At 41.3% G+C, this 19,513-nt stretch overlaps 2 protein-coding genes across 4 annotated transcripts; both read left to right on the top strand.

Annotated features, from left to right (window-relative positions):
• The first annotated feature begins 121 nt into the window (after window positions 1-121).
• khsrp (KH-type splicing regulatory protein) lies at window positions 122-9,010 on the top strand. Of its 2 annotated transcripts, none has more exons than XM_072384298.1 (18): window positions 122-379; window positions 2,247-2,346; window positions 2,433-2,486; window positions 2,587-2,623; window positions 2,703-2,761; window positions 2,864-2,935; window positions 3,043-3,082; window positions 3,978-4,125; window positions 4,204-4,302; window positions 4,392-4,493; window positions 4,612-4,714; window positions 4,948-5,072; window positions 5,172-5,468; window positions 5,574-5,689; window positions 5,794-5,882; window positions 5,965-6,171; window positions 7,770-7,966; window positions 8,244-9,010. In XM_072384298.1, exons 1-18 carry the CDS (start codon window positions 290-292, stop codon window positions 8,250-8,252), a joined length of 1,944 nt encoding a protein of 647 aa, XP_072240399.1. In that variant the 5' UTR covers window positions 122-289; the 3' UTR covers window positions 8,253-9,010. The 2 variants fall into 2 exon arrangements, with proteins under 2 accessions (XP_072240399.1, XP_072240398.1); XM_072384297.1 differs by having other exon boundaries at window positions 124-379; window positions 3,025-3,082.
• A 254-nt stretch (window positions 9,011-9,264) lies between these two features.
• dcaf15 (DDB1 and CUL4 associated factor 15) lies at window positions 9,265-19,112 on the top strand. Of its 2 annotated transcripts, none has more exons than XM_072384296.1 (13): window positions 9,265-9,389; window positions 9,996-10,093; window positions 10,871-11,009; window positions 11,117-11,223; window positions 11,336-11,481; window positions 11,567-11,728; window positions 12,843-13,454; window positions 13,543-13,634; window positions 13,805-13,927; window positions 15,457-15,539; window positions 15,623-15,727; window positions 15,807-15,922; window positions 18,385-19,112. In XM_072384296.1, the coding sequence occupies exons 1-13, from the start codon at window positions 9,294-9,296 to the stop codon at window positions 18,438-18,440; spliced, it is 1,935 nt and encodes a 644-aa protein (XP_072240397.1). In that variant the 5' UTR covers window positions 9,265-9,293; the 3' UTR covers window positions 18,441-19,112. The 2 variants fall into 2 exon arrangements, with proteins under 2 accessions (XP_072240397.1, XP_072240396.1); XM_072384295.1 differs by having other exon boundaries at window positions 9,996-10,114.
• The last annotated feature ends 401 nt before the right edge of the window (window positions 19,113-19,513 follow it).

The raw sequence follows: 19,513 nt of genomic DNA, 5'->3' as shown, positions 1-19,513 counted from the left end.
TTTTTCCAATAGTTTGATCCGTGTTTCAGCCACAAGGAGGCGATATTTTGTGTTGCAACGGCGGACAATAAGATTAAAGATGGTAGAGAAGAAGATGAGGAAGAAAACCCGGGGTTGAAGAAGCACTGATTGGTTATTTTAAGCACGGGAAGTTTGCCGGCGTGCTGGCTATCGCTCACATTTGTGTCCCTGGTCCGCTCCTGTTAACCTTCCCGCTTCTGCGCAACTCGACCCGGACAAAGCTATTCAGCCTGCCCCCCTGTGTGTCTATTCGCCCCTTCAGAGCAGCATGTCTGATTACGGCGGTATGCAGTCAAACGGAGTCGGTGCTGGGGTAAAAAAAGACGCTTTTGCGGATGCTGTACAGCGAGCCAGACAGGTAACCAAACAGCCCGACCACAAGAGACGGCAACCGGTGAGCTAGTTAGCTTATGGAAACACAGCTAGCGAGCTAGCCTCATTGACGTTAGCTTAAGTTAACGGGCTAGCTAGCAGGCTAGCAGCTAGCTTTGGCATTCATCTGAGCCACACGCAGCTCATGTTGACGGATTTAATAAAGATTTTATGAAGTGATTGAGCACCAGCGTTAGTGTAAGAGTCGTTCTCTTTGATACAACCGTATGTTAGAAACCTGACCTTTTAGTTGTATCAAGTGTAAATAAGCTAATTTAGCTGGGTTAACCGGTAACAGTAGTTAATACTTAGCTGATCACGAAGGTCTATTATCCCCATTTGTGACGCAAAATTTACGATACATTAAACGGTTAATATTGCTGTAGACGGTGAAGTAAATTAACTCCAGAACTTATGAAAAACACATGTTTGCAAAAACAATTATTGTGATTTATCTACCGACTGAAAACGTATTTTTCTATTTATTATTGATAGCTTAGCCTTGCATTTCACCAATGATTTATTTCAGGTTTCGACTTTCTCTCTCGATTTGGAAAAAACGTTAATTTGGATTTACCGTTTTATGGAAAAGCTCCCATCCCGAAGATATCAAAGTAATCTTTTTATCTGTTTATTTTATTTAAACTGAATCTAGAAATTATTTAAACGTAATGCTGCTACTTTTCATTAAAACTTTAGATACCAGAACATTTACATGACTGGAGAATATTAATATTTTTTGATTCTTGAATAAGTCTTAATTCTCAAATTTGTTTCAAATTAGTATGCTGTGTTGTTATCGGTTTTTTAAAATTTATTTATTTATTTTTTTATAGATATTAGTGTCTCTTATTCTGGGTAAAAATTAGTTCTGTACCCTGGCAATTGAGTACAATAAAAACACTTTTTTCTTATTGATATTTCTATTAAATTCTGCCATTTCCATCATGCTTATTGTGGTAAAAGCATTATTTAGAAATGATGAAACACTATGAAGAGTTAGCCAATCCAAACCACACGTTTAAGTGGTGACGCTTACTTCTGAAATCAGATTTCAGTGGTTTATTTTGGTCAGTTTTAGTGAGACACACAAATAAATGATGCATCCAAAGGAATGGCAGCATTTAGGTGAATGAGTGTTGCAACTTGCTGAAGACAGCATGGAAAATGTACATGTACATAATCAGATGGTGGGAAATAAAACAACTCTGTCTTTTCCTAAATATTTTATTTGACCTTGTTTGAAAATAACACAAGGTTAAGGAATGATGGTAGAAAACGAGAAGAACCAGACCATATTTATGATTAACGGTGGGTAATTTAAAAAAAAAAAAAATCCATAAAAAGCTCATTGTATACTTATACTGACCAAAATACTTCCATTGCTTAGTGCATAGAAAAATGGATCAGCTGTTATCGTGGCTGTCACTGAGATGCTCAAGTCATTTCGTAGAGTTGGGAACATTTCTGATTGAAAACAAGAACCAGAATAAACTTTCTTTTTCGTACTTTGGGGAGAAAGGCCTCTATGCAAGTAGAGTTGAAAGGATTCACTACGAGAAAGCTATGTAATCTTCATAGTTACTGATGCGTGTGTTGTTACCACAGCAACACATGCAGATGAGGTGGCGATGTCCGGACAGAAATCAGGTGTCTTTCAAAACGGCGAAGACAGTTTGTCAGCATGTGGGCAGATCAAAGCCTCGTTCCTGTTAGCTCTCCCCCAGATTAAACCGATCTTTATGGCTTGTTGCAAAGCCGTTGGTGGAAGAATGTTAAAATATTCTTTCCTAAACCATTTTTCACTCCTTTGCGGACGTGTCTGGTTTAATTGAGGGTTCACCGTTTTCTAGATTGCAGCTAAAATCGGAGGAGACGGTGTGCCCCCAGTGACAAACAACGGAGCTGAAAGTTATCCATTCACAGCGCAGAAACGATCCCTGGAAGAAGCAGGTTAGAAGTCGGGACAGGCGGGCACTTTATCTGCATTTGTGTTTCCATTATGTTCGTAATGCTTTTCTTTTTTCTTTTATTTCCAGATGAGCCCGATGCCAAGAAAGTAGCATCACAGACTGAAAGAGATTCAGGAATGTGTACGTTAAATACAAACTTTGATTACATTAAAAGCATTTTCTCCGCTCATTTTCCCGTTACTCGCCTTGTTTTCTAATTTATTTTCCTCTTGTTTAACAGCTATTGAAGCTCAGCTAGCTGCTCTGTCCCAACAAAGGTATGGTGGCACACTTTATTTGTACGGTTATGAAAGGGGTAATTTTGGATATCATCATTTGTAAACCATGTGTCTGCAGTGTCAGGCCCTCCACCATGACAGAAGACTACAGGGTGCCAGATGCCATGGTCGGTCTCAGTGAGTATATGAGCATATGTCTCTTAAACCACGCAGATATTCCCTGTGTTTGGAACGTTTTGAGACTAAAATTCACCTTTTCTTTTAATGTTGTTGCTGAAGTCATCGGCAGAGGCGGTGAGCAGATCAACAAAATCCAACATGACTCTGGCTGCAAGGTCCAGATTGCACACGGTGAGCCCAAATTTTCTTTTTCTTTATTGCAAATTTTTTTTTCTTTCTTGCTGGTCGTGATTGATAAGTATTATCTTCATAATTCACAGACAGTGCTGGTCTTTCAGATAGAAGTATTTCTCTGACGGGGTCGCCAGATGCCATACAGTAAGTTGCTCTTAACGTTAATTTGTAACATGATGTATTCTCACTTTCCAAAGGAACCAATAAAGAAAGTTTAGTTTCTGGGGTGTTTATGTTGCTGATAAATGCAGCATCCAGAGATCCATGACTGAGCTAATCAGCCTACATGTAATGGAGTAATAAAGTGTAGTTTTAGCTTTTATAAAAATCTTCATTTCCTGTTTATTTTCAACCTCAGAGGTTTGCTCTGTTTGCATGACTTTGGCATCTAAAGGAGCCTGCGGGCTGAAGTTTAGTCAACATCACATTGGACTCAATAAGCTTGGGTACAACATTGTGTTTATGCTGACTGTGTTGTGATATTACCTTTTATATCTGCAAGTCCTCGCCCAGTGTTGCAGTTCATGCTGCAACCTGTTGGTTGGTTTGTAGACGTGGGATGTAGCAGCAGTCACTTTGTAAGAGTAACTGTTATATTGTCGCAGATTAAGGCGCATCTCTGTGCTTTTGAAGCAGGTCTTTTCCCAGTGGACAGAAACTACTTACACTCACTGACATCTGGCTTTTTCCTCTCTGTGGGAAAGAGTGCAGTCTGTATTTAGTCTTGGTTCAGATGACTCTACAATAGTGTCACAGTAATGAAAATATGACGGTTGGGTAGTTTAAAGAGTGTGATTAATTTGGAGTTGCAACCGAGCCATATCAAATGATAAGATGAATAAACTGACCTTCTTTGAACTCAAACCACCAGTTTTTTATTTTCTTTACATTGTGTCTCATCATTTGATGTACGTTGTCTGTGGTTTAAAGTTACATTTAAAGCCTCTAACAACTCAAACTGTCTTAAAATGCTTTTATGCCAGTGTAGCTCTGTGCTCTTTAATCATTTCATCTTTCTGTCATTTAAATTTCTTTCCAGGAGAGCCAAGGCCCTTATAGATGACATTGTGTCCAGGGGTCACGAGTCGAGCAACGGCCAGTCTGGTTCTATGCAAGAAATGATCATACCTGCAGGCAAGGCTGGCCTCATCATCGGCAAAGGAGGGGAGACAATCAAACAGCTACAGGTGAGACTCTTAGTGTGCTGTGATGAAGCCTGTGCATTTAAAAACATATCTCATCATATCTCTCCTGCAAATTCCCAGGAGCGAGCTGGAGTTAAAATGATTCTTATTCAAGATGGATCCCAGCCACCCAACATAGATAAACCCCTACGCATTATTGGGGACCCTTACAAAGTGCAGGTACAGTTTGGGCCCGGAGAAGATTGAAGTATGTTGGGTCATTGATTTTGGCCTTGCTTCCTTATCACCTCTTTATGTTACTTTTGTAGCAAGCAAAGGAAATGGTTAACGAGATCCTGCGAGAAAGGGATCATGCTGGCTTTGGAGACAGAAACGAATATGGATCAAGGATGGGAGGTGGCGGTATTGAAGTAAGTTATGCCTGTAAAAGCATGAAAAGCACAGTTATAGCTGATCATGCTTAGAATTTTAATTAACGGGTGAGACTAAACCGCTTTTGTAGTCATCACGTCTTTTGTAATTCTTCAGATACCCGTGCCCCGACAGTCTGTGGGAGTTGTAATTGGTCGAAGTGGGGAGATGATAAAGAAGATCCAGAGTGATGCTGGAGTGAAGATACAGTTTAAACCTGGTAAACTTTACACACTGACCAAATTGGTTTCTATTATTTAGTAAATACAACAAAGAGTGGGTAGTTGCTTAACACTGAGACATCAGTGGAGTTTTACTAGAATAGTGTGTGCTGTTTGAAGGAAAATGTTCCTCTTCTTGAAGTTTCAGTTCTTTTTTTTAATTCTTTCCATTTCAGTCTCATTATACACACTCAGTCAATAAATCTAACCGTATATTTGTAACCTATTGTAGACGATGGCACGGGTCCTGATAAGATTGCCCATATTATGGGTCCGCCAGACCAGTGTCAACATGCTGCTTCAATCATCACTGACCTACTACAGAGCATTCGAGCCCGAGAGGAGGGTGGTCAAGGGGTAAGTGGAGAGGCAGGTGTTGGATTTCCTTAAAGTTCTGACATTGATCACCAAAGAGAAAGTCTTAAGCCATCTGGTTTTGTGGCATTTTCCTTGCAGGGCCCTCCAGGTCCTGGCGCAGGGATGCCGCCTGGCGGTCGAGGCTGGGGTAGAGGCCAGGGCAACTGGGGTCCTCCGGGAGGAGAGGTGACCTTCTCCATTCCCTCTCACAAATGTGGGCTCGTCATTGGCAGAGGAGGGGAGAATGTCAAGGCCATCAACCAACAAACCGGTGCGTTTGTGGAGATATCCCGTCAGCCGCCGCCAAACGGTGACCCAAACTTCAAACTGTTCACCATCAGAGGATCCCCAGATCAGATTGACCATGCAAAACAGCTCATAGAGGAGAAGATTGAGGTATTTTCAAGTGACCTAAAGAGATAAAGGTGTAATAGACAAAAAAGAAATCGCATATTCTCGCCAGTTTCTTAATATTGATGGTTTCCTTCTGTTTTTCCTCAGGGTCCATTGTGTCCAGTGGGTGGTGGTCCTGGTCCTGGTCCAGGAGGCCCAGGTGGTCCCATGGGTCCCTATAATCCTGCTCCTTATAATGCAGGGCCTCCTGGGGGAGCTCCTCAGTAAGTAAAGCAACATAGAGTAATCTCAAACCTTTTCATATATATATATATACTGAGATAAATTAGCAGTCTGTGCATTTAAACTCTCCTGTTTGTCTTTGCAGTGGAGCTGCACCTGGTGGTCCCCAGTACTGTCCTCAGGGTTGGGGGAGTAACTACCAGCAGTGGCAAGCCCCAAATCCACATGACCCCAGTAAGTGACTTAAGCCATACAATTCCTTTCATTCTTTTCTATTCTGTTTCAATACTTGTTTCATTTACGCTCCTTTCTCTAGATAAGGCAGCAGCAGACCCAAATGCGGCATGGGCAGCCTACTATGCGCAATACTATGGCCAGCAGCCAGGGGGCAACATGGCGGCCCAGGCTCCAGGTGCCCCTGCTGCAGCAGCACCAGGTGACCAGGGCCAAGCAGCACAGACTGCTGGGGGTCAGCCAGACTATACGAAGGCCTGGGAGGAATACTATAAGAAAATGGGCATGAGTAAGTTGGATCTAATGACACACACACACACACACACACACAGTCAGTCTGTATGTGACTGAGCTTTGAATTACAAACCGCTAAAATATTATTTGACAAAAATATTAGAGTTGAAGGAGGAGAGAAATCTGAGTGATTGAAGCCTGGGCAGAGCCAGTGAGCTGTGTTTTTATTCAGTTGATCCAGCTCAAGAGGATGCTTGGCATTATTCTCCTTTACTTCCATCCACACTGACACTGACCTCACCCCTTTCAAAAATGTGAGAAACTCTAGTAAATCCTCCATAATGGCCTGGATTACTGAGACCACAATTAGTGCGACTGAAGGGTTAGTGGGAAGTCTGCAGCACCACAGGGGAATGTACTCCTCAGACTCTGAGTAAAACATACAGTTCTGTCATCTCCAGAAATACTCGGATGAGTAGAAGAAAAAGGGCATCCATTAAAGACTGGCCTGGAAATGTAACACTAAGACTGACACAGCAGACTCCACTTTTCATTTAATTTCCTTGTCCTTGAGGGCAATTTACTAGTCGATCTATGTTCCAACCCTCACCAATAGTCTTGAGTTGTGGGTAGTGATCAAAAGAATATCGCAAATGCAAGCAGTGAAAATGATTTACTTTGAAGGGCTCATGGGTTAGGATGTCTCCAGCCAAGTGTTTTGGACATGTCCGTCAGGAAGGAGGCCTCGGGGGCTTGCTGGAGAAGTTATACCTCTATGTTGGCTTTGGAAAGCTGTGGCGTCCCCCCTGGATGAGCTGGAGGAAGTGGCTGGGGAGATCTAGCTAGACTCTTGTCCCCATGATCTGGTCCACAACACTGCACACCATCTTCACATTATACTCGCGATTGGTGTGTGGCTATAGGAGAGCTAACGGAGGGATTTCTACACAGGCACTCTACTAGGACAACTTCATCCACACAGCCCTCCTGGAGCACAGTTTATCTGTGACAGTCGGCTAACTTCACACGGAGTTTGCTACTGCTAGTTTTGTGCAACATGACAGGATATTTATCAGATTTTGACAATGTGAACGATGACTTTGAGTAAGATGGACATCCTTACCGGAGTGAATGAGCTGTGCTACAGCCATGTGTGTGGATGAAGTCGTCCCAGTAGAGGTGTGTGTAAGATTCCCTCCGTTAGCTCTCCTATAGCTGCAAGTAGCCACATAACAGTAGCTATGTGCTAACAGAACTATAGCACACGTTTGTTCATTCATTCGTCTTAAAGTATTGGTGAAATAAAGACGGATAATGCCTTATTTAGAAGCTGCATCTTCCCTGCCCCATTAACTCCGTTATATGGATATACGGCGATCGCAAGTTTTGTAAATAGCTTCTGAAGGACGCCGACTTTCGCCAAACTGTTCTTGGTGAGTAGATAAACGTATTTCATGCCAGAAATAAGGTCTAGGTTTAAAAGAAACGGAGTTCCCCTTTAAGACTGAATCATTCCTGTAATTCCTGACTTTTTAACGCGTCTCCTTTGCATTTATAAGTTGATAATGTATTTTCATTTAGGCTGGATCTATTTATTTTCCTTTTGTGATAAGTTTAGTACTATTTAATTCAACGTTTGATGTTTATCTCCAGCCCAACCAGCTGGAGGAGCAGCAGCTGCTCCAGGCACAGCAGCAGCCACCACAACAGCTGCAGCAGGCGGAGCTGCGGCTGGAGGACAGCAGGACTACAGTGCAGCCTGGGCCGAGTACTACAGACAGCAGGCTGCCTACTATGGACAGGGAGGTCAGGCTCCTGGACAGGCAGCCGCTCCACAGCCGGGACAACAGGTACCACATACGTCAATTGACTTTGAAAGCTTAAGTACTTGCCAAAATATTTGATACCTGTTTTGTAGAAGCACTCTTGGTACATTAGTGTACATTGACATAACCATCCTAGTAGTGAAGAAACAAGAAGCTTATTGCGTTGGATACAATATTAAGTACATACATTCTGCCTGAAACATGTAAGAATGAATAATATACGTGTCTCATAATATAGGAATTTTTCACTTGCCTCAAAACAAACCGACCAATCACATTGTGCCTGTAATCTCTTTTTCAGCCCCAGTAAAGAAATACCTTGATCTGTTGGATGGATGTAATGGATCTCTGCATCTTTTTTTTTTTTATTTTTTATTTTTTTAATTTCCCTTTGGGCTTTAAAATGACAAGACCATGTTTAACTAATCCACTGAGACATTTTCTATTCCGACCCTTGTTTGTTTTTTAATGTCACAATTGAAGAAAGAAAAGGGAACGCCTTGATGCATTGAACAAAGCACTAAATAACTACGCTGGTTGCTACTCAGTTTGCCCTTTTACCTCACCCAACAACACCTTGTAATTTATGTAATTGCTTTTAAGTTGTCTTTTTGTTTTTGGAGGGAGAAAAAAATGTGAATTGATCATCTTGCTTGCAAACTAGCACAACAGCATCTCAAAACCGAATTACATTTTGTTCAGTTTTCAGTTTTCGGAGGGAGAAACTGGTCTAGCAGTATTTTGAATATATTCAGAAATTACATTTGTATGAGAGATAATTGCAAAGGTTTTTTTTTTTGGGTACTTTAGGAATTTCAGTGTTTAGTTTGCAGGTGTATTTCTCCCTGCTGTTGTGATTTCTTAATTTTATTTGTAATTATTTTTTTCCTAAGGGGGTCTTGATGTGTGTATGCTATTGAACAGAAAAATGTGTGCAAGTTGGCTGTAATTGGGCACAAACTGTCCATCTTAATGTAGGTCGGTAGTGTGTTCATGTATGTGTTTGTGTGCTTGACGCCCTCCTAAATTTCTGTATCATTTTTTTTTCTATTTAGTTTCTGTTAATGTACTCCCTTTTTTTTTTTTAAAGTTATTTTTTACAGTTTGTTTTTAAAGACTTCAATAAAAAAATTCATAATAACAATGTGTTTTGTCTTCAGCAGTAGCATTGTGTTGGGATAATTTATATTAATTAAGCAGATATACCTGTAAATGAGGCTCTTCCCGCGGGTTGTCGTTTTTGCCTTTGCTTTGATGGACGTATCAGCCAGCCAATGAGGACAGCCTCTTGCAGCCTGTGAACCAATCGAGACGGGCCCAACTCCAACAGGGAAGAACGGTTCAGAGGGAGATGGCGCCCAGCTCGAAATCTGAAAAGGACGATGGCAAACAGAAAAGCCACAGAAAACACAAAGACCATGTCGTGAAGCTTCTCATGCGAGGGAGGGTGGGTATTAATCCACAAAAATATGATTTCAAAAAGGGATTACATATCCAGAAAGTGACACTTTGTATGGAGGCCTCCTTGTTTTCAGGAGCTTCTCAGGCTAGCTAGCCGCTACCGAGCTACACAGCTAACAAAGTAACCGATAACTCAAGAACGACTGGCAGGTGGCTAATTAGCTAATGCTACAAACTATGAAAACGATACCGTTTTCCTGCATTTTTACGATGCTCTTGGTAGACTCTCAGTTTTGCTTGTCAACAGACTCGGGCTGTTTAAAGAAATCGCTGTCTTGATGTGCTAATCACAAACATAAACGCCTGTTTTTTTTTTAGTCGAGCTTTGAAATAATATGTTACTAGTCGGCGTTAGCTTTGTTGTTGTACTCATCTTGCACGCGGATCCTTAATATTCAGAGTTATTGTAGGCTGTCTCACATTTGATTGAACCTACTGTATCTGCTCAATGCTAATAGATACTTGGATATCTGCTGGTCATCTCTGAAAGGGAAACTCAGTTGCTACTGCTAACATGTATCTGTACTTCTGGTTGCACTACGTGTCATGTTATTTAGGTACAACTGTCTCCTTTTTCTCGTCTGTTCTACAGCTGTCAGGACAGTTTTCCCAGCGCCTGTTCAGGAAGCTACCACCTCGTGTGTGTGTCCCTTTAAAGAATATCGTCAGCGAGGAGTTCCTGAGAGCAGGGTCTGTGTGTTTACTCGATAGGTTTGTTTTGACTAAGCACATTGTCTGTATTTGAAGGAGAATGGGATCTTTACTGTGTGATTCAGAACTGTTGGTACTTTATCAACATGCATATTGGACTCTCACACATCACTGAATCAAACTGAAAGCAATGGTGACACTTTGGCCCTGAACACGGGTACTCTGACAAACTCATATTATTCTGTTTCCTATGGATCATCTTCATCTTAACGCTGTTCTCAGCCTCTTTCTAGGTTGAAGATTATTAGAAACTGCTGATGTTGTTGTCATGTTGATGGGGCTGCAGGGGTTTCTTGAGTTTATGCCTCAGATAGTTTCTCTTTAGTTTTATATCAGTCTACACCTGTGTGTGATGTCAGAAAATTTGCTTCATGCAGAACTTTTTAATGAGCAAGTGGAGGTCTTGTATGACTGTTAACTTCTTTTGATTGCCAAGACAAGTGTTTTGGATGATTATGAGACAATTATGTATCACTCAACTCTGTGCACAGTTAGCTGTCCTGTAATTTGTGTGATTCTGGTTTAATTTAGCACTTCTCTGAATGGTGCTGCATGGATGTGATTTATGGGTGGTGGATGGGAAAAACTCAGTTTGTCAGAATACCCCTTTGTGTGTCTTTAAGGCCTGAATAGAAAATTATCTGTACTTTTCTTGCTCCCTAACTAATTGTGACTATTACAATTATTAAAACTATGATTCATGATTGTTTTAGCTGAGTCATTTATTACAGCTGTACTTCACCCTTTTTCTTCCAGACATATCTTTCTGGGCTTCACCAAATGTGGCCGCTACGTTCTGTCTTACACTAGTGACTGTGGAGAAGATGATGATTTCTCTTTTTATACTTATCACCTCTACTGGTGGGAGTTCAACCTGCACAGCAGACTCAAACAGGTAAATGAAAGGAAATGAGCTGGAAGCTTGATTTTTATTGCTAAAATGTATGTTCTTGCTTGTTTAGATTGGAAAGCTTGTTTATAGATATTTTTTCTTTTCTTTAGGTCCATCATGTGCGACTATTTGCTGGAGAGGAAATCTACAGTGATCTGTACCTCACTGTGTGTGAGTGGCCAAATGACCACTCCAAAATTGTCATTTTCGGCTTTAAGTAAGGAATAATGAACACAGAACAGATCCAGTTTCATCCTGAATAATGTCATTACAACGTTTAAGTAACGATAAGTGATTTCTTCTTCTTTTTTTTTTTTTTTTCCTCACAGTACACGCAGTTCAAGCTCTGTACTGATGAACTTAATGATGAGTGACGAGAACAACAGAGACATTTACATCACCATAGCTTCCATGCCTCCCCCGAAGCCTTGCTCTTATTGCTGTCCAGTTCCCTCGGCCACAACCATACGCACAGGTAAACGCACACACAGATCCACTTTGTAACTGCTCTGATAGCCTCGGTTTTTCTCTCATTCATATTCATCCTTTTGCGTCCTCAGGAAGTGGTGAGTGTCTTGAACATGGATATGTGCTGAACAGCAGGTACCAGGTGGTGTATCCATTTCCCACATTTCAACCAGCTTTCCAGCTGAAGAAGGACCAGGTCATCCTTTTAAACACTAGCTATTCTCTGGTGGCTTGTGGCATCTCACTCTGCCCAGGTAAAGAAGATACACAAATGGAGAATTAGCAGGTTTCTCTTGGGTTTCTGTGATGAGACTATGAATTAAATACCAACATATGGTTCTGTTTATATGTTTAGAAATGCAACAAAGAAGTTCTGTTTTTCTAACGAGCATGTGAGGAAGAAGTCCGCACATGACCATCTCTGGCCTGATTATTTTTCATTTTCTTTCTAAAAGCTTTAATTGAAAAAATTTTTTTTGCCAACTGTTTTGTCGTAATAAAACATAGACTACGAATGGCTTTTTAAGTATAATTCCCCTTTTATCCACCACATTATATATTATAGGGTCTTTCTTTAACTTCTCTCAAAATATAGAAGCATGTATCATATTTATTGGATATTTTGGTCATGTTTTCAGTCTGCTTTGTGCCAGCCGTTTACATTATATATTCGCTTCTCCTAATCTTGGTCGTCATGCTTACAGCCCTACTCGCTGTAAATCTGCTCTCATACAGACTTTTCTGTTGCTGTGGTCAGCTGGTGAAACGAGTCTGTGACTGAAAAGCAGGCTATGAAGACGAGTTGTTAACCTGCAGCTGCTCGGCTCTGACAAAGTCCTGATTATGCATCCATTGCGTCATCTGACAAAATCACCTCGTACATTATTTAAAGACAGCAGCTCTACTTGCATACACGATCATCAGAAATGATACATCGATCCTTAGGTGTTGTCTCACACAGTGCACAGTCCCCGAGCCCCACGAGAACAATGCTGTTGATGCTACTCCTGCAGCAGCGGCAGAGAAACTTTGCTGTTATTGGTATGAATGATGTTTATCTGATAAATATCTGGATTTGGTTTTCAAAAGAAAAGAAGCTTGCTGAAAATAGCCAAATCCAAAATGTTTGGGAAAGTCAGGAAGACATGCACGGCTGTGTGATTGTGCAGATAATGCGTTTATTTGATTAGTCCACTGATTGTAACCGGTGCATCCCTATTGGTTTATATTGGAGTCTGTTGGCATTCACTAATTGAGGAAGTGAAAATACTCTGTTCCTGATGCCACATGTTGTCCACATAATCATGCTTCTGTTGATATCACCATTGATTTATTTTATAATTAAGTTATTTTGTCTGTTACTTTCAGGGAAGCACGGTCAGTCATCGCAGATTCTTTACACAAAGAGAGCAGCCCTTTCCACTCAACCCTCAACGTCTTTTTCCTCCACCTCCTTGGCTTCTTCCTCATTACCTCATGGATCTCCTGAAAATCGGCAGCCTCTTTGTAGGCCCGCTCCAGTTCCCTCGTCTCCTAGCCATTCACAAGCCGCCATGCGAGCTCGGGAGTTTGCTGCCGACCTTTTCAGGCGAGCACAGGGAGTAGGAGGGAAAGAAGATGAGGGTCAGGGGGAGAGGAGAACAGCTGATGGTGGTGAAAAAGAGGCAGTGTATATACCAGCAGATAAAGGGATTAATGTAGACACATCCAGAGAGGTGGAGGATTGTAAAGAGCATAGGATGGAGGACGGACGGACTAGTTCTTTACAAGCATCATCATCATCTAGGAGTCACAATATTCCACAGGGCTCTGAACAAGTGATGTCCCCTTCCTCTTCTTCATCGTCACCTCCATCAACTTCAACCATGTCGTCGTGCGAGGATGTCGGCCCCAGTGAGCCTGGATATGTAAACTACTCATGCCTGCATTACCGCCTACAGCAGCCGGGGGCAGTAGAGCAGAATTCAGGAGGCACAGGAGGTGAGGGGAGACGATGGAAGAGCTTTCAGAAGCTAAAACTTTCTAACGAGTCAAGTCTGAAACTGTCGTTTGATATCTCTTCCTCTAGGTTATGAGGATGATAAGGTCCAGCTGCCGTTTACAGTTACAGACTTGAAAGGACAGAACCTGCAGCTGGTCACCGAACCTCATAATGGACAGGTGATTGTTTTTTGTACATTTTTAGAATCTTTGTATGGATAATATAATGTAATGTCCTTCAAGTTTTCCTAAATGTTAAAATGTTGAATACCTTGTTCCAGTAAACAGATAAATAGGGTTTTATTTGTAGACGTTACATAAACTGTACCTTGTGTTTTTTCCTCTTTCAGAGTGTGTGTGTAGAACAGTTGACTCTGGATTTTGAGTATCTTATCAATGAGGTGATCAGGAGTGACGCTGCCTGGGCTCCACAGTTCTGCTCCTTCAGTGACTATGATGTCGTGATACTAGAGGTGGATGCACACACGCACAGACCTGCGTCACTTTTCCTTTGTACTTACTCTCTGTTACACCCAACTCTGAAGCTTTTACAACCTTCTTCATATGTGTGAACGAATCAGTCTCTCCAGTCAGGGATGTAGTTCACTAAAGTGTCGTATTAAACGGGTTTAAAGCAGAGCTGAGGCATCTGATGATCTTCTTCTGTCAATGGGAAATTATTTTATCTGCTAGTGGTTGTATTTGTTTTGTTTTTGAACATTTAAACATGCTGTTTTTTGATGTAAAGTTGTCCTAAGTGCTGCTGACTCTGATATCAGTCAGACTGGTGTGTGTGTCGCACGCGTGGAACGCCATGATTTTGTTTAGGCTCCCATGTTATCAGCATCCTCACCAGCTGCATGACACACGTGTCTCCAGTGCAGCTTGAACTGTACCGCAGCCATCTGGCGTGGCCTCTACGACCCCTGTGGAAAATGATGGAATCACGACACCAGAGAATATTCATTCAGCTTTCTTACTAACAGGATAAATAGATAAACAAAACATGAACATGTTTTATTTAGTAGCTGAACATTCTGGCTCAGAAAAAAAAAAAATTATAGAATTGGTTTAATTATTTGCTTTTATTTTCAGATAAAGTAAAGGAAAACCAACAGAATCACTGTTATGTGGAAAAAATTGACCACCTTGTTGCACCTCTTCTGGATTTGATGACTTTATTCCAACTTTCTTGTAAAGCAGTGGACAGATCAGCTCTGCGGCCTGAGTTCTGGACTGTTTGCAGGCCTTGTCACATAGATGGTGTCTTTCATGAAGAACAGTTTGGACGCTCTTTCTTCTGTGGAATCAAACCTGCTTTTTGCTTATAGAGTGAGGAAAACGTGTTTCTATGCTCTGAGGATTTACTGTACAGGTGATGACTGCCATCTCCGCTGGTCTTTTACTTTAAAAAGAAGAGGAACATCATTCTCCAAGAGTTGTGATTCCATCAATTTCCCAGTGGTTTCCCAGGGATGTAGTTTGATTATCATATTGAGCTCATATCAGCAACAATACGCCTTTCATTATACGTAATGTTATGAAGATATTAAACATGGTGATGTCTTCCATTTTCAAATCACAACATCCACGGAATAGACAAAACTAGGTGTGTTTTAGGGTAAAAAAAAAAAAAAAATCAGAAGAAAAAAGCAAATGATTGTGCAGGTGAAGTTTCATTGAGCCGGGAGCCAACATCCCAGATGCTGCCTTGGCTCAGTGCTCACGGCGTGTGTCCGTTCTTTTCTGTGTTTGTTAGTGTAAAAACTACTTCCCACACAATAGTATTTGAAACCTAAAGAGGAGCCAGAGAAACCAGATTTCTTTTTAACATCACAGTTTCAGTTCCGTTATTAGTTGATTGTAGAGGTGGGAGCCTTTACAGTAATACACTGAAATATACATGTTTTCCACCTTGTTTTTCTTGTTGTTTACACTAAATATTAACCGAGAGCATTTAGTAAATCTCCTTGTAAATTTTGTTGCATTTTCTGTCCATCAGGTGTGTCCAGAGACTAACATCGTGATGATCAACATTGGCCTGCTGTTACTGGCGTTCTCCAACTCAGATGAGGAACACTGCAGGTACGTGTTAACCTCACTTGTTTTGGATGATGAACTCTTTGTCACTGACTGTCCTCATTTCCCCCCGATATTTTTGTTTTTAGGCCAAACACGTACCATTCCAACCTGCAGGTTAGCTGGGACCTTAACACTGGTGTGTGTTGCACTGTGGGAGTGGGTGACCTCACAGAGGTGAAGGGTCAGACCAGGTGAGCCATCACTCACATCTCAGTATGATGTTCTGTTTCTTGGGGAACTCTGTGTTGAAAGTGGTTTTCTTTGATCCAGTGGGAGTGTGTGGAGTTCTTACAGGAAGTCCTGCGTGAACACTGTGATGAAGTGGCTGGTTCCTGAGAGCAGCTCCCGCTACATCAATCGCATGACCAACGAAGCACTGCACAAAGGTGAGAATACGGACTGTGATCCACCTGTGATCCAACTGTCATATAAAGCCTCTAAAAACAAGTCTCTCTCTTTGAGTGTCTCAAACTGTGCTGATAGTCGGAGGCAGCTGGTTACGTAGACTCTCACATTTTGGGGTTATGACAAAATCAAACACATTTGATGTCATATTAGGTCTTTAGTCGCGTTTTATGCAAATTGTGCTGTTCAGAGACGTGTTCTGCAGGGGAGGCTGTGGTTGAGAGTAACCATGGCGATGAGCCAAAAAAAACAACAGCATACGGTTCAACTGGACCTTGGAGAAAGAGGAGCAATTAACTGCATTATGGCAACAGCACAAATGTGTCTGTGATGTTTTATCAGAATGGAGAAAAAGTGGGAATAAATGCTGCGACACTTGTCTTTCCACCAGGTGCATGATGGGAAATAATCACAGAAATGTCCAGTTGTGGTCTTATAAATAGTGACCCTGCAAGAAGCGGAGTCTTTAGTCTGTGAATGAAAACTTTTTAGATGTGAGAGCGTGTCAGGTGGTGGTCTTCAGAGTTTATCAGACTTTATTCGAGGATTATGACCCTCAGATATCAAACATTTAAATTTCTATGGTTACGGTCAGCTTTCACTTCTAAATTGGTTATTATATTAAACCTTTAAAATTTTTGGTTATTCAATGTAAAAGAGAAATGATTTAAACCTAAATTGCATCTAAAACCCGTTGTCAGTACCGTTTTTCAGCTGGAAGTTTAGTAAAGTCGTGGTAAAAGGGCCACAAGTCCTGCTTGGTTTAATGCAGCACTCTTACATGGAGATTTACATGGACATTGCTGCAGTCTGATTGAATCAGAAGTGTTCTAAGAGGTGTTTTCCTCTCTCCTTCACATTCACTTCCATGTCAGCTGCCCTGCTAGTCCCAGTCCTCTCCGCCACTCGCTGAACAGACTGCAGTGAGGTCAGACGCCACATTTACTGGGCCAAATCATCTGCTCCTGAAGTTAGTTTAGCTGCCGCAGCGGACATGACGTCTGCTTCTCTGTGCCTGCAGAGACTGCAGCGCGAGAAGCCGTCTCCCACGGAGAGTAGCTGTTTCTAAAAGGGGGGGTGTTGCTAAAACTGGCAACAGAAGCGCTGAGTTTCCAACAGTGCGATCGTAATTTGAGTCGTGTGTATGTGTGTGGGAGGGGCTGATGTCGCATTTTCAGTTACCCAACTTTATTTATAAAGCACTTCAAGAACAAACCTAGGAAGCAAAGGGCTGTAAAGAAGAAATTAATAAAAAAATTAAAGACGTAAAACAAAAGTAAAAATGCACGTTCTAAAATTATCTGTCAAACACTGTGGCTTTATTTGTATATTATCCGGTTCAATCCAATTCAGTTTTTTTTATATGGCGCCCAATCGCAACAAATGTCATCTTACAGTCCAATTTAAGCCAATCAGATGCCAATTCATTGTAATCATAATCCAATCAAATCCAGTTAATTAAATTAAAAAAAGTCCAATTCATATATACAAAGCCAAAAAAAATTTAGCAGATGACACCGAAACCTCTCTTCGGTCCAATCTCCCGTCCTGAGCGTGCATGTGGAGAGAAACGACTCCCTTTTAACAGGAACGGCGGCCATCTGCCTCGACCAGCTGGGGTTTGAGATGAGAGAAAATCCCCAGCTATAAGCTTTATTAAAAGGAAAGTTTTAAGCCTAAACATTTGCGAGGGTGTCTGCTTCCTGTTCGTTTACTGGCGTCATCATACCATTTAAGCAGCGTTTGACAGTGCGTCCTTAAAAGAAAAAACCCTCTAATATCGGTGAAATCTCCGGGTTGTTTACAGCTAGATGGCCCAACCATGGAGGAACGATGGGAGACGGCAGCACCTGTAGACTGTGCCGTCCGATGTAGGATTAGCAGTTGGCGTTAAATGTCTATTTCATGGTTGTTTTTATATGTATTTGCTTGTCTGTGTGTGAAACGCACTCCAAATTATTTAAACTTCCAACGGCCGACTGATCCGCACGCTGCTGCCTCTACAGTCGGTACGTCAACCTGCACGAAACGAGTACAAAAGCTGGAAAGAGAACAGAAAGTTCATTAACCTTTTTCCTTGAAGAGAGGACCCGTGTCTGGATCACGCTCATGTCTGTGCTGCTGTATTTTTTTGTTTTAGCTCACGCATAAACTGGCATGTTGTAACCTCTTAAAATGGACTAGTTTTGTACATCTAGTATAACTCGTTAATACTGGAGCAAAACTGTACTTTGATACATTCCTGCTTTGGTTGTGAGACTTTTTACAGGTTTTTCATGTTCCAAATATTGAATAACACTTAGATTCATTGGTCTTTAAAGATTACCAGTTTCTTAGTTTTATTAAAAATTACTCAATAGGCTTTGTCTGCCAAAATAAATGAAAATTGTGGTCACATGCTTGCAAAGTGGAATTCAAGTCATGCTCTTCTTTTCGCTCATAGGTTCGTCTCTGCAAGTGCTGGCAGATACTGACCGATGTACCTGGATTGTGTTATGAAGAAATAAATGTTCCACCTGAGTCTAAGTAACAGAAAGAAAAGCACACACACACACACACGAACGAGGCCTCATCCTGGCTGAAGAGCTCGACTTTTAATCGGAGCACACGTTCGGAGGATGTGGTTTCCTAACCTAGATAATAACAAGTGTCAAAATAGAACAAAAAGCTCCAGATAAAAAACTGTAAAGATCTTTTATAGTTGGGTTTTTTGTAGTTGTTGTGATTTTTGTACTGTAATATTACAACCACCAAAACCAAGAGCTGGACTGAACAAAGATTTAATTTGTACTTTTTGTTGGGTTTTTTTTTTTATACATGAAGACTTACTTTTTTGGTGTGTGTGAGCGCCTGCAACATCTGTACCCGTGTGACGTTGATCCAGTGTTTATTTGTGTGTGTGGATGACCACGTGCATGTTAAATGTGTGTAAAATATTACACATTCTGCTGCTTTTGAACAAGTTTCCCAACTTTTCTGGACCACTTCTGTCCGGCCGCGTGGATTCATAGGGCTCCGATATTTAAAATGAGAGGGAGTGAACTCGGTACTGCTCCATTTTAGCCTTTTTTTTTTGTTCTGATAGTAACCTTCATGTTGTATGTTTACTGGAATGTAAGTAAGACTTTGTTCTGCTGAGAATAATTTGTTAAAATAAAATGTTCAAACGCTTTTCGAGTCTTTAGTGTTCAGAACTGGACGGGTGAAGAAGAGAGTGACCCAACAGAGGCGATACACTCTTTCAGGTTATTATGCATATGCTGTTTTTGTTCATTTTTACCAAATAGTCAACACGATTGACACTCGGCATGATTTTTTTTTTTATCATTAACAGTTCTGTAATAATCTGGATTTTATTGAAAAATAAAGTCCATGGAGAGTTTCTGCCTGTATCTCATTTTAAAGATGCCAGAATTACCCTCAGACCTGCTGTTTGGAGGAATCCTTCCGCCCACCCTCACAGATCTTCCTTTTAGGGATGCTCCACAGGTTGTTAACAGGGTGGAGGTCAGCGGATGACGGTGGCCACAGATTCAGTGGTATTTTTTGATTGCATGAAAATGATTCTGGTC

Source organism: Leuresthes tenuis, unplaced genomic scaffold (assembly GCF_036924035.1).
Source record: "Leuresthes tenuis unplaced genomic scaffold, fLeuTen1.0.hap1 SCAF_4, whole genome shotgun sequence".
In the NCBI taxonomy this organism is placed as follows: domain Eukaryota; kingdom Metazoa; phylum Chordata; class Actinopteri; order Atheriniformes; family Atherinopsidae; genus Leuresthes; species Leuresthes tenuis.
This window is presented reverse-complemented; position numbering and strand designations above follow the sequence as displayed.

Bases quoted from the DNA above. Each gene is read 5' to 3' on its own strand.
- dcaf15 (XM_072384295.1), top strand. From the start codon at position 9,294: ATGGCGCCCAGCTCGAAATCTGAAAAGGACGATGGCAAACAGAAAAGC. The intron at 13,455-13,542 runs GTGAGGGGAGAC...CTCTTCCTCTAG, and splicing joins GAATTCAGGAGGCACAGGAG to GTTATGAGGATGATAAGGTC. The intron at 15,728-15,806 runs GTGAGCCATCAC...TCTTTGATCCAG, and splicing joins GAGGTGAAGGGTCAGACCAG to TGGGAGTGTGTGGAGTTCTT.
- khsrp (XM_072384297.1), top strand. From the start codon at position 290: ATGTCTGATTACGGCGGTATGCAGTCAAACGGAGTCGGTGCTGGGGTA. The intron at 5,469-5,573 runs GTATTTTCAAGT...GTTTTTCCTCAG, and splicing joins TCATAGAGGAGAAGATTGAG to GGTCCATTGTGTCCAGTGGG. The intron at 6,172-7,769 runs GTAAGTTGGATC...GTTTATCTCCAG, and splicing joins CTATAAGAAAATGGGCATGA to CCCAACCAGCTGGAGGAGCA.